Here is a 14,285-nt window from a genome sequence, read left to right as displayed (position 1 = left end):
AGGTTGAGGAAATTTATGACCACTAAGGAAAGAGGATAATGAAAGAAATGCTTTAGTCTGAAGACATCATTAAACTCATGCAGGAGAACAAAAGAACAAATAATTCCAGAATAATTAATCAAAGAATGTCTCAGAACAGAGCACAGCTATGGGAAAATAATAGCAGGTAATACACATTTTTCACAAACAGCTCGAGACATTAATGTTCTCAATTCCTCCGGTAAAGAGGCATGGGTTAGCAAATTGGATTAGAACATAAGATCTATCTTTTTGCAAAAAATCAAAGACAGATACTACATTAAGACAGGAGTGTGTTCACTCAGACAGGATTGTGTTGCCTGTCAGTACAAGGAAAATAACTGGTGTTAGGCACAAGGGGATTATTATTGGTCTTATTTACTTTTTTCTTTTGGACTGAAGAATGAAGTTAATTTAAAAAAAAAATATGTAGCTTAATATATATAAAGTGGCATAAATGTTTAAGATCAGCAAAGAGAATTATGAGACTCCACCCCTGCCACAATATATACAGAACACAGTTATCCTTTTAAAGATTTTAATTTGTACTTAAAAATGGACAATTCATATCACAGTCATGTGACTGTGATTCTGTTATCTGTGAGGATTATGCATTTTTTCCAGTAAAACAGTTTCATGCTTATAAAAGTCACTATTCGTCCAGTCGTGACAAGAGAACACACGGTAGGAATAATCCAAGTAGCAAAGAGGGGAAGGCAGAGAGGTTATAAAGCGGTCACACCATTGACACAAAAAGAACAATAAATAAATACACATTTCTGTATATTGAAGGCAATTCACGATCATTTCCAGGAATTCTGTGAGAATTTAAGGCCATTTGTTCTAAAGAAGTTTATACATAACTTCACAAAACTTGTAATTCGTATAAAAACTGTACACTGAAAACTATTTAGAATTGGTTGGTGAGCAGGCAGGCCAGGGCACAGGGATGGGCTTGTTGAGTTATTCTACAAACAGGCAGGTCAGGGGACAGGAACAAGTTTCTTTCACAAATGTGTCAAGTGCTAGGTCACAGGGTTATGAATGTGGAACTGAGAACTCACAAGAGACTCCAGCCTGTGCAACCCTTATGGCGAAGTGGAATGGTGAGAACAAGAAACCCCAAGCAAGAGAGCGAGTATCCCTTTGAATTAAAATATCTAGACAGGATACAACTGAATACAAGGTCCAAAACCCCTGCTACATGGTTCTGAGTTACAGTCTTGGTTTTACTTGTTAAATAGCATTATAATGATTGTAGTTTTTAATATAAAGTATATTCTGTAGATTTGCCATTCTCTGTGTTTGCCTTTTCGTGGTTTCTACTTTAGCATTGCAAAACACAAGTCTGTTGTATTCCATGAAAAGTGCATATTCATACAGGGTCACATCTGTTTATAAGTTTAAACTCCCACTATGTGGCCAAAACTGAAGACAGATTTTACTCACTAAATAAATTTTTCTTCCTCTATTCTTCCCTATTCCCAAGAATGTCCAGACAGTCATTCAAAGAGATATTGCTCTTGTGATTATAGCTATTGCAATTTAGAAGACAAAGGATTCAATATTCAAAACTTATTCTTAAGAACAGTTATAAAAGTATTGAAATTTAAAAAGTAGTAACATGTAAACATTGATACAGAGACTGCTGTCCCATATATGTATATAGCAGTCGAGGACAATATTTGTGTTAAAAATGTACCTTGTGCTTTTTCCCAATAATACATTGGAAATTTGCTATTCTGTCGAGAACAAAACAAAAATATCTGAAAATTAGAGAAGACATCTCTACTTTGCTTCAAGCATTTTAAACAATTTTTTTCCTGTTGCTCATGCAACCACCATATTTACAGTTTTGGTTTAGGAAGAGAATTGGTTTTGGATCCAAGAAAGCACATTTTCGACTACTGCTGAAACCCATCTGAGAAAATGTCTCCTTCCCTGGTTCATAGCGGAGCACCAGGTGAAAAGCTCAGGCTCAGCAGTTGACTGACGTGTGGTGGACATCAGCATCTGGACACGCGTGATGGACATCGGCATCTGGACGTAGTCATATCTGCGTCTGCAGCACGTGTGTAGGCGGGGTGTATGGCGGAGGTGCGGGCAATGGCTTGATTCCTCGGGCTCTCATGTAGGAGAGGAACTGCTCGGGGATCTCTGCTAAGACATCTTTGGCCAGTCTAGCCATGCTTAATATGTGGTTTCCACTTCTGTCCATGTAATCCCTAAACGGTACAAACTAGAACAGAGGAAGAAATTGCTTTAAGGTGTCCAGCTGTCCACTTTAACAGACACAAAATCGGAACACAGAAGTAGGTTTTTAACCTTCCACTTTCGTGGATGGTTTTGGATCCAGGACCTCACTATATAGGGTAAGATGGCCTCAAACTCATGATACTCCTGTCTCAAACAGCAAGGGATTCCTGGTGTGCATTACTGTGCCTGGCTTATGTTCAAACAACTGATTTTAGGAGTGTCCTAGTTAACTTCTTCTGTCAGCTTGACTCAACCTAGCACATGAGGGAGCCTCAAATGAGGGATTGCCCGAATAAGACTGGCCCTTGGACTGTCTTTAAAGGAATATCTTGATTGATGGTTGATGTGGGAGGACCCATCCCACTATTGGCGGTACTGTTCATAGGCTGTATCAGGAAACTAACTAGGTGAGTCAGACACTGAGCCAACAAGCAGTATCCTACTGTGTGTTCCATCAGTGACAGAAATGATCCGAAAGTATAAGGCAAATAAACCTCTTCCTTTTCCAAACTTGCTTGTTGTCTGGGTAGTTTGTCATATCAATAAGGAGAATCATAAGTGCCCACAGTGCCATGTATACAAATCCTATCTTTAAAATGCATTTTTCACTACAGTTGACTTTGAAGTGGTCAGATTATAAAATGTGTTTAACGAAAGAGATGGAACTCTCTTCCCTGTTGTTCTGTGTTGTCTTTTGTTGCACTACTTAGCTGATCCCAAATACCGGGGGCATTTAACCTTTATGGGTCTTGTTTCCTTGTCAAACTGAGTCAGTACATGTTTAATTCGGCTTTGATAGAAAAGTTAGCTAATACAGACCAAGGACCAAATCTTACCCCATTCAGCATAGAAAATAGCACACGTGATTAGTGAGACCTAAACATATTATTTTTAACTGTTACGAGATCCTCAAATCATGGCTACTGAATAGGAAAAACACACAGTTCCTCGGGTGGGAGCCTGAACTATAGTATGCAGAGGCAGTGTGCTCCTACGTAGATGTTATATATGAGCTATTTGTGAAAGCAAAAGATCTCAGCGGGAGATGTTAGAATCGTTCTTACTGAAATGTCATAATTATTTTGGCATCTAAACATAGTTGCTTTGCCTTTATCTAGCAATTACACAGCAGCCCTTATCAGATCTACACCATGCACTCTGCCAAGAGACTGTCTGGGTCCATTTTCATTTGGAACGGTTACTTAGTAGATAAACACTGTCCTGCTGGGTTTGCCAGTTCAGTTTCTCTGGAAGGGACGAGTCTTGAAATAACTTGGAAATGATTGAAATTATTAGTGCTGTAGATAGTTTGTAAGCACATTAACATTTGGTCTTGAGGGAAAAAAAAGAAGACAGAAGACATTAATTTAGGATGTAGAATAATTTCTGCATCAGGATTTGAAAGTTTTATTAATGTTTTTCTTTCAGAGAGACCAAGAACATTTCCCTCTTCATATTCTGTCATAAAATTCTTCTGAAACAAAATCTACTTTTGATGGAAGCAATTATTCAAAATGAACTTTTAGAAACCATCTGTTTTGGGGACATTTAAAACTATTCAGTTGCCACAGGAAAAATGAGTTAAAAAATATGTAAAACTAAATAGAAGGTGTAATTTTGATGCGATGAAGGTCATCTGTTTTGCTCCGTTCTTCCAAACTCTCTTCCTCTATAATTCTAACCTGTATGTGTTTACCATAAAGAAGAGATTAGCTTTCAGAGGTGTGACAGGCAGGAAAAAGAACTGTTCACCCCTGAAGACAGCTAAGCCAGGGTAGGAGAAGGCTCACAGTGTGTCCAGTCTCCAGGTGGGGAGAGCATAGGGAGGGTGTGAACTTTGTCAAGTCACTAGAGGCAAGATGGAATTTGTAAACAAATACATAGAGGTATAAAGAAACAAGTTAAGTTGTGTTTTTCTCTCATTTAATCTAAATTACTAAATTAGTGCTAAGAATTTACTGTGGTTTTTTTTTAAACTACTTAAACCTTTTTAGTGAGCACTGTATAGGCTTCTGATTTCTTTATTGCATTCTTTCTGTTTTTAAAATAAAAATACATTTTTTGTTAGCATGGGCCTATTTATGAACGCTCTATTTGCTTCATAAGTGAAGATCTACATGCAACATAATGTATGCCATGCTTTATTGGCATTGCTTTTCATTTTTACTTTATGGAAAGTTAATTTTTTCTCATATCATGTATCCTGATTCCTGTTTCCCTGTCCCTCTACTCCTCCAAGTTCTTCCCCACCTCTCCTCATATGAACTCACAGAGGCTAAGGCAGCACGCACAAGGGCTTGCAAGGGTCTGCACCAGGTGGTGTTCCAGAGCACAAAGGAGAAGAAAATAGATGCCTCCATCCCTAACCTAGAAGCAACCCTCAATTTATAACCACTTGCGAATGAGATTTTCATTTTCTCCAAGGGAGTCTCACTGGGGAAATAAATGAGTCTTCAGTGAAGGCTGCATGCGCGGCTGTAGATGGACCAATAGAAATCAAGTTCAAAGGCATCTTTGGGGGTTCTTTGTCTCATTGTGTCGGATCAGGGCATTTTTCTTTTATCTTTTAATATTTATTTATTTATTTATCTCATTTTTAGCCCTCCAAACCCTTAGTCCTTTCCATATATATTATGGTTTACAGTTTTGTATTTTTACAGGATTCCTGAGTGTGCGAACAAATGGGTCTCTGCATCTATATCTGTTTCTTGTGCATTTTTTGGACTATTTTCCTCTTGTTTGTTTTAGCCTATTCTGATGTGCTTGGTTTTGTTTTAACATAGTATAATCTAGTCTAGTTTTGTATATTTTATTATTATCTGACAGAAGCCTGTTTACTTTTTAATGAGAGACAGAAAACAGATAGATCTGGCTTACTTTTTTTTATATTTATTTATTATGTATACCATATTCTGTCTATGCCATTACAGATGGTTGTGAGCCATCATGTGGTTGCTGGGAATTGAACTCAGGACCTTTGGAAGAGCAGGCAATGCTCTTAACCTCTGAGCCATCTCTTCAGCCCTGGCTTACACTTTCTTAATTGAAATAAATTATAATTAATTTTTGAGAATTTTGTTGTACTCTAGAAGTATCAAATAAGGACAGAACGACCACAAAACAAACCCTATCTGAGAAAGTCATTGTTACCAACCGGGTTTTACTTATCACAGAAATAGGTTGGGAGTAGAAAAAGTTGAGAATTTTTTCTTTGTTAATCCTGAATTATCTAACATAATTTTCTTGAGGGGCATTGAGTCATCAGTCCTGCCACTGGGTGTCAATGAGGGGGAAAGGCCAATGCCCCCTCCCTGCCTTTCCTTCTTGTTACATCAACTTGACAGTTTTCTGGACAAAATATCCTTTAATTGCTTTTCACAGATCCTCTGACTCTGACATTTGATCCCTCAGATCACCTCTACTTTCTCATTTAATCTTTCATTTCTGGATGCTGCAGCTAGGGATACTCAGCTTAAAAAAATCAACAAAACCAATCCCCACATATGGTGAGGGCATACTATAAATTCAAACTCTTAAATAGTTACATTAGGAAGAAAGCAATATCCACAGTGCACTAATTTAACATATCCACATAACGGATATATCAGATGAATTTTGTTCTGCAGAAAACATGGTGTGTGTGGTGTTCCACATCTTCTCTCATCGCTTTCCCCAAACTCCTGTGCAATGGGACATTGTTCATGGCTGCTCTGATGGAAGGTTTGCCTTTTCATGAAAACAAATTTGAACGTGTGTGGGCAAATTGGCTTTTAGTTGCTGTTCACGCAATCGTGTTTGATTGTTCCTACTGTGCAGAACTCCATTAGTGAGTTTTCAAGTTCAAGACTTCAAGGCTATTATTCTCCTTTTAATGGAAAATATAATTTAAATGTAATTTTTAAGGAAATGATAGGGTGGCCTGCGGCCGCATGCAGCCAGGAAGAATACCACTGCATTAAACACAATGGCCAATCCATAGTACAACAAGCACACACACACATCGTAGGTCCTGACCTAAGAAAATAAACAACAGAGGAATTCATCCTGCTTACTGCACATGGGCCATGTCGTACATGAGACAATCAAATCAAAGTACGGCTACTATAAAATAAAGACATGCAAAATGCCTTCCATCAGATGGTTTCAGGATGGTAATTAACAGCTACCAACACCTAATTAATGGGCCGTGGCTGAACGAACAATGGGAGGTTTTTTGCTTAGGGATTAAATATAGCATCTTGTTTAATTTCATAGGCATCTTATCCGTTTTTGATCTGGATTTAAGAAGAAACTGAAGCGTAGAAAGTTTAACTTAGCAGAAACAGATAGTGGCCAGTCATTATTGGGTTTGACTCTGACATGTCAGATTTTATAGTAATTTGGCTAGATTTTGATAATCTTTAGAATTTTAGATTAAGTAGAGAGATTTACTGTAATGGAAGGCAACTTTTTGGAATCAGAACTTGATTTATAGTCAAAATGCTTCTGTGCGACTTACTTAACTCTCCGTCTTGGGCCACAGTTCTTTTATATGTGATGGCAAGGGAACAGAGTGAAAGAAAGGGGAAGGGACACACGTCAAGGCTGAGGACTTCTGCCTGCACGAGCAAAGTGTGACCCGGGTAAAGGCAACGTAAACTAGATGTAAGCATCATGAACATGTGTGTGGGAATGATAGACTGAATGTGTATTTGAGTGTATTTAGCAAAAGAGGAAAACTGGAGTCAGGCTGTAGAGATGTTTAAGGGACAAGGACGTCCTGTAAAGAGTTTTCTATGGCATTTGAGGGTTGCATCTAGCTTCCGGCTTCTACTTTTCATTAGCTAGGGATTATGGGCAAGAGGAACCAAAATGAGAATTACTTCTTAAAACTATTGCAATCAAGTGTCTGTCCTAATGTTAGTGAAGGGATCATAGCCTGCCTAGCACATAGACCATATGACAGACTCACATTTCATCCTGTGCACATGCAGAAGCTGCTTAATACTGAGAACCAAAGAAAAACTCAGCCTGCTGCTCCCAACTTCCGACTGAACCTCAGCTACATTCTACAAGCTACAGCTCTGATTTTTTCCAACCTGAGAAATTTAGGGATTCTTTCTTTCTTTCTTTCTTTCTTTCTTTCTTTCTTTCTTTCTTTCTTTCTTTCTTTCTTTCTTCATTTATTTGTTTATTTTTGGATTTTTCGAGACAGGGTTTCTCAGTGGCTTTTGGTTCCTGTACTGGAACTAGCTCTTCTAGACCAGGCTGGCCTTGAACTCACAGAGATCCTCCTGCCTCTGCCTCCCGAGTGCCGGGATTAAAGGCGTGCGCCACCACCGCCTGGCATAGGGATTCTTTAGTAACATATTTAATAACTTGATTAGCTTCAAAATGAAACAGACTGCAAGAAAACCAGAGCCCACACAGCTTCTATTCTATTATTTTCTAATGTGATTCTGCTGGCTTGCTCAGACCTATTTTCTGAATACTGGAAGATATACAATATTATCCTACTGTCTACAACACTTAAAGCTTCCATTCTTTAAAATGAGCAATCTAAGACTATGTCCGCAGAACGTGGGGAACTTTGATGGCAGGCCCCTACTGAGGTTCAAGGTGATAAGGGAGAGGTGGACGTAACTAGGGTGTCAACGGCCAAGTTGCTCATATATTTCAAGGGTGAATTTAGGAACTTCTCCGTGAAATTAGAAACATATGTCAGGTCCCCTCCTTGAATGCAGGGATTAAAGACAGGATGTTGTCATCCAGGGGCTATTCATTCTCAAGTACATATCAATTTCCTGTATAGTACTTATAAGATCCCTTCATCCTTTCATTTGGGGTTTATGTGGCAGAAAACCCAACTGTTTCCCTGTATTTCTAGGTGTGTTGGAATTCTCTGGGGATCCCAATGCCAAAGTCAAGATAGACTTGGCTCAGAGACTTACAGTTCAAGAAGAAGAAATAACCCTATGTATATTATCTTGTATCTGTATGAATTTAGGTTCATGGGTAACAAGAGTTTTCTGCCATCTGTAACATCAGAGAAAAGCAGAGGTGAAAGAGATGGACTCTACAAACAATCACAGAGGCTCAGACAGCATACTGACTTGTTCAAGACTGGAGTGAGAAGTCTGTGCACTCATGAACATTCTGGGTCCCATCTCAGTATGCTTCCCAATGCTGTCAAATCCATCGAGAGACGAGATGGCTCTTATTTCCACAAATGCCAGTGTGCATGGCTTTGTGGTGAAAGTATAGCGTCATGGTCCTCTCAAAAGAAGGCTTGGTGATTTGAGCAGCCTCAATTCCTCAGGGATGGAACAAGCTATGAGATACCCCTGTTGTTTTTATAAAGAAGCTTTGTCACAGCAACAGAGCACATTCAGACAGTCCTTGGCATCTGAATTTCCTTTCAGTAATCTGATTTTCGCAAAGTGTGGGCTGGACATTATGTGGAGCTCTTAGATAAAGTGAAATTACTTGGGCCCATAATTATGATGATGAGGTTAAGGCGAATGATTACGTGTCTAATTATGGAAATGAGCACCGTGATACATGCAAATAGATGGCATCGCCATGTTCTTTTTCTCAGCTACTTTAGCCAAATCATTTACTGTATGTGTTTGTGTTTTCTTCATCATGCCTTGGATAGAAGCTTAAATCATTTTATTTATGTTTTCAAATAATTCTTATGAAATTGTTTCTCTGTTAAAAGATACTTTCATTAAACATATAGGCATCCTCCTGAATATAAACCTTCATCAGGCGATGAAAGGAGACAGAGACAGAGACCCACATTGGAGCACCTGACTGAAATCTCAAGGTCCCATTCAGGAGCAGAAGGAGAGAGAGCATGAGCAAGGAACTCAGGACCGCGAGGGGTGCACCCATACACTGAGACAAGGGGGATGTTCTATCGGGAACTCACCAAGGCCAGCTGGCCTGGGTCTGAAAAAGCCTGGGATAAAACCGGACTCGCTGAACATAGCGGACAATGAGGACTACTGAGAACTCAAGAACAATGGCAATGGGTTTTTGATCCTACTGCACATACTGGCTTTGTGGGAGCCTAGGCAGTTTGGATTCTCACCTTACTAGACCTGGATGGAGGTGGGTGGTCCTTGGACTTCCCACAGGGCAGGGAACCCTGATTGCTCTTTGGGCTGATGAGGAGGGGGACTTGCTCGGGGGAGGGGGGGGGAATGGGAGGCAGTGGCTGGGAGGAGGCAGAAATGTTTAATAAATAAATAAATTTAATAAAAAAGAAGAATTCTGAGCGACAAGTGAAGAAACCCAGGTTCAAGTCCCAATTTCACCAGCACTAAAGAATGCAGTGTTAACAAATTACCTTGTCTTTTTGATCTTGAGCTTTTTCTTAAATAAACTGAAATGCCTATACCTGGTTATTAGTTACGCCTAGCTCTGAAGTTTTACAATTCTACTGTAAAATTGATTGCTTTTGATGACCAGAAATAAATCACACCAAGTATGTTGTAATTCCTGTTCAACATTTGTGCTATCTGGGAGCTTATGCAATGACAAGTTTCAACTATTCAAGTCTACTGAGAAAATAAAACCTAGGTTAAACATTATTTGGAAAGAATAAGAGGGGGGAGTGCTCTTACATGTTTCAAATGCCATTCAATGTAAATAAATAATTTAAAAAAAGATACTTTCATTAATTTTGGAAGAGTAATATATGGTCCTTTTTAATATTATTATTTCCGTATTGTAGTGCTGGAGAGCTCACTCAAAACCACCACGGAGCTACATTGTGATCCTTTTATGTATGAACTTAGGACATTTTGTCCCCTCCCCCAATGATTATCCTAATCATTTTGCTGACCTCTACTTAGCTCTACTTCTGGGACATATTTTATACAATGTAGGTGGCCTCACTTTACTTACAAGACTGTTTATCTCTCCCAACATAGAAAGTACGAAAGTTTGTCCAAGTTGCCACATGGTAAGATTTGAATCCAATTCTGTAGAATTCCAAATTATATTCTTACAGTATTAAATTAAAAGTAACTATACATGAGATTATTTGGAAATAATATCGATGCCCATTCTTTATGCCCCTAAAATGTGTATATCATATCCTTGAGTGATACTGTGTCCTTTGACTGTTCCTACTTGGAAAGGCATGAATCATAGACCTTTCCCTTCTTTTTTGCATCTTAAAAGGTACACACGCTAAATAAAACATGCACAAATGTGGTTGAATTAACGTCCTGCTTTCAGCGACAACTTTTAACTGATTGTTTTCTTCTTATTTCTCCTCGAATAGCAGGTAGCTCCACAAATTTAGTCTAGCATTTTTCTCAAACATTTTCTACGTGCAAAATGTATGGGTAATATATAATTTATATGCTATGTATCATAATAAAATGTATATATAGATTACTTACTATGTATATTTTCAACACACATGTTTTCATTTTTCCAACCACAGTCTGGGTAAATTCTGACAATAACAATAATCTTTTTATATAACCTTTTTTGTATTTTTATTAAACTGTATTGTTTGTATTTATCAGCTGTTTTAGAAAATGCTTAGTTTACACGAAGACTAAACACCGAACTGATTAAAAAGTCCATTATATTTCTAGCTTCCAGTTTTACTAAAAATCACAATAATAATTTCTCATGGGAGTAAATTAGAAAATGACAGTTGTTGACACTTGCACTTTACATATCGTGAATCTGAGACAAAGGGAAAAGCAATTCCATGCAGATTCCAATCCCTGTTACTTAAGTTACCCCACATGGAGAAGGGGTCAACTAAATGAACAGAACCCAGCACTGCTGGTTGCAGTTTAAGTGCCCCCCTCCTTTTTTTAAATTTTATTTATTAAAGATTTCTGTCTCTTCCCCACCGCCGCCTCCCATCCCCCCCTCTCCCAATCAAGTCCCCCTCCCTCATCAGCCCAAAGAGCAATCAGGGTTCCCTGCCCTGTGGGAAGTCCTAGGACCACCCACCTCCATCCAGGTCTAGTAAGGTGAGCATCCAAACTGCCTAGGCTCCCACTAAGCCAGTTCGTGCAGTAGGATCAAAAACCCATTGCCACTGTTCTTGAGTTCTCAGTAGTCCTCATTGTCCCTTTATACATCAGAAGGACATGGGGTCATCACAAAGAAGGAGACAGATAATGTTTATTTAAATCCTTACCTGTACAATGTCCCTTTCAGCATATTTCCCTCTGGAAGAAACTCTTACATCGTCTCCATCCAATTCAACCATTGCTTGAAAATGAAAGACAGTTATTAATTGAATACGATGTGCTGAAATAAAACTGTGTGAACTAAGAAATCACTATGTATGCATGCAGCAATGCACCCACTGGAGTTACAGGAAGGCAACTGCAATCTTCGTTTCTTTAATCATTTTCTCCAAACAGCCATGGAGTACAAAATCTACAGCTAAAGGAAGCCAGGAGTATGAATGGTCCTCTTGAAGTTGGGCAGGGCCACGTACTGTGGCACATTCTCTGAGCCATCTTTCCAACCTATGTACCATTCTGTAGGATCTAAATCTTAGTTACATGCTTAGATGACTGGATGGGCATGTGATATTCACCCATCTGTTTTAATGGGCTTTTTTTCTAATTTAAGAAGCAGCGGCAATTATCATCTTCAAGTTGAACCTTATTCTTACTGACATTACAAGGTCGATACTGTCCAAGTTTTCCTTTCCAGACCACTGCAAAACAAAGCAGTATTTATCTAGTCCTTAATAAAGTATGATTTTTTTTTGTGAAGCATGGTAATTGTGTTTGTTGAGAAATAATTTCAGCACTGGCTGCAACAGCTGGTCCTCAGAAATGCTGTCCCGGCAGAGCAGCTGGGTATGTGTGGTGCTGCAATTAGAAACATTTCCCAGAGTTTATTAAGTTTTCTGTGAGAATTCCCTAAATAATTAATTGTATGAGGGAACTGGCTTGTGCTAAAAGTGTAATTCGGTTACTGAAATTTCGTTTTGCATACACAGGACCATCAACAGACTTGGAAGAGGCCCCAGAAAGTGTGGCACTGCTCAGCCGGAACACGATCCTCACCCGGCACAGCTTTCTTCAGTCCCTGTAATGTATTTACCTTAGAAAACACTGTTTCCAAATTTATCTTCCTACATATGTTCATGAGTCAGTGTTTCGGCTGGAGCAATGCTGGTAAATACGATGAACAGATTTGCCTGCATATACAATATATGCCGTAATTTTATGAAATGTAGGTTCTACCGATAATAAGGCCAGTGCTGTATTCCCGAGACTGTAAATGATGAGTATGCTCACAAATGTGAAGTAAATAGCTCCTGTTATCACCTGGGTTGGCTTTTATGATTTTCCTATTATTTCGAGATATAACTGTGCATTGCTAGTGATGTGTTCCTCTCTGTGCTATGCTCACAGACTGCGGCTATTCCCCTGCGCTCGCTCTAAATCGTGAACGAGGCTCCGGCAGCAACGGAGACACTGTCATTATTATCCTCCACAACCTGTATTGCCTCATTATCATCAAGGAAGCAGATGAATAACCTTGCATCCTAGAGAGGCTCTAGACATCACCTCCCACTCCTCAGCATGCTTAAAGTGTAAAGGTTGCAGACGGCAGGAAGTGGGAAGCGAGCTTTTGAGAGCAACAGAAACAGGTTCATAGTGATGGAGGGGCGGGCCATCTCCACACTTCGGGTTTTCTCAGTGTCTGATCCCAGGAGCAGAGATTGTGGCCCGGAGGGACACTCCTGTGCTTCTCTGCAGCTATCGGAGACAGGGTGAAGGATCAACTTACATCCCTTCTCCTCAGCCTGCTTCAGAGCAGCTGCTGCATCAACTCAACTTTTTTTTTTTTTTTTTGAAAGTACTAAAGGAGGACTTTTGACAAAAGAACAGCAATTTGTATGCCAGAGATTTTTCTATCTTGTCTCTTTTGCTTCTTAGTCATGGAGTTAAGGGGAGAAACAGATTTGATAGGAAAGGAAAGGGGGGAAAATCTGTGTTAGAAAAGCATGTATTCTATCCTAGCCAGATTATCAGTTTTTTTAAAGTCAGGAAACATCTCTATCTCGTTGAAACTTCTGCAGTGGTAAAAGAGAAACTACATGTTGCAGGACCCTAACTCCATACCAACAACAGGACCCTAACTCCATATTGACATTTTTTTTCACAGACAAATGTCACTCTGATATCTAGGAGTTGGGGAGTCCATGGGAAAGCCAAGTCCCCTGTCTGTCTACACTCTTCCCTCACACTTCCTTACAGCACCATGGCTGCTCCAGAAAATGTGCTGGGCTGCAGGAGGGGTCTGCCTCTCAGAGCAGGAGGAGCTTGCCTCCAAGTGAATACCATGCCTTAGGGCAGTTTATGCTCCAACAAAACCCATCAGGGAAGCCTAGGAAGATGGTGGGAGCCTTCAAGGAATGGGAAATCTGGCCCCACCCACGGGTTCTCACTCTTCCTAAGGCTGCAACCCTTTAACAGTTGCTCATGTTGTGGTGACCCCAACCATAAAATTATTTTTGTTGCTACTTCATAACTGTAATTGTACTTTTGTTATGAATCATAATGTAAACATCTAAATGCAGAAAATCTAATATGCAACCCCAGTGAAAGGGACATTCAATTCCCAAAGGAGCCATGATCTATAGGTGAGAAACACTGGGTTAAAATGCATTTTGTTTTTGTTTTTTTGTTGTTGGTTTGTTTTTTCAAGACAGGGTTTCTTTTTAGTTTTGGAGCCTATCCTGGAACTAGCTCTTGTAGACCAGGCTGGCCTTGAACTCACAGAGATCCACCTGTGCACCCCTCCCGCATCCCTTCCCTGCCCCACTGATTGCTAGGATTAAGGGTGGGGCTAAAATGTATCTCAAATGCACTCCTGGTGGCCGGGCGGTGGCGGTGCACGCCTTTAATCCCAGCACTTGGGAGGCAGAGGCAGGCGGATCTCTGTGAGTTCGAGACCAGCCTGGTCTACAAGAGCTAGTTCCAGGACAGGCTCCAAAACCACAGAGAAACCCTGTCTCGAAAAAA

At 39.7% G+C, this 14,285-nt stretch overlaps 1 protein-coding gene across 1 annotated transcript in view; it reads right to left on the bottom strand.

The window, feature by feature from the left end:
* Positions 1–539: 539 nt before the first annotated feature.
* Cpne8 (copine 8) overlaps positions 540–14,285 on the bottom strand; it is a 190,175-nt gene continuing 176,429 nt past the window's right edge. The window contains 2 exon segments of the mRNA XM_050127964.1: positions 540–2,257; positions 11,432–11,505. Coding sequence (XP_049983921.1) covers positions 2,069–2,257; positions 11,432–11,505 — 263 coding nt within the window. The 3' untranslated portion in view covers positions 540–2,068.

Source organism: Alexandromys fortis, unplaced genomic scaffold (assembly GCF_014885135.2).
Source record: "Alexandromys fortis isolate MF-2015 unplaced genomic scaffold, M_Fortis_MF-2015_v1.1 scaffold_28, whole genome shotgun sequence".
NCBI lineage: Eukaryota > Metazoa > Chordata > Mammalia > Rodentia > Cricetidae > Alexandromys > Alexandromys fortis.
The sequence above is the reverse complement of the archived record's forward strand: the minus strand, read 5'-3'. Positions and strand labels throughout refer to the sequence as shown.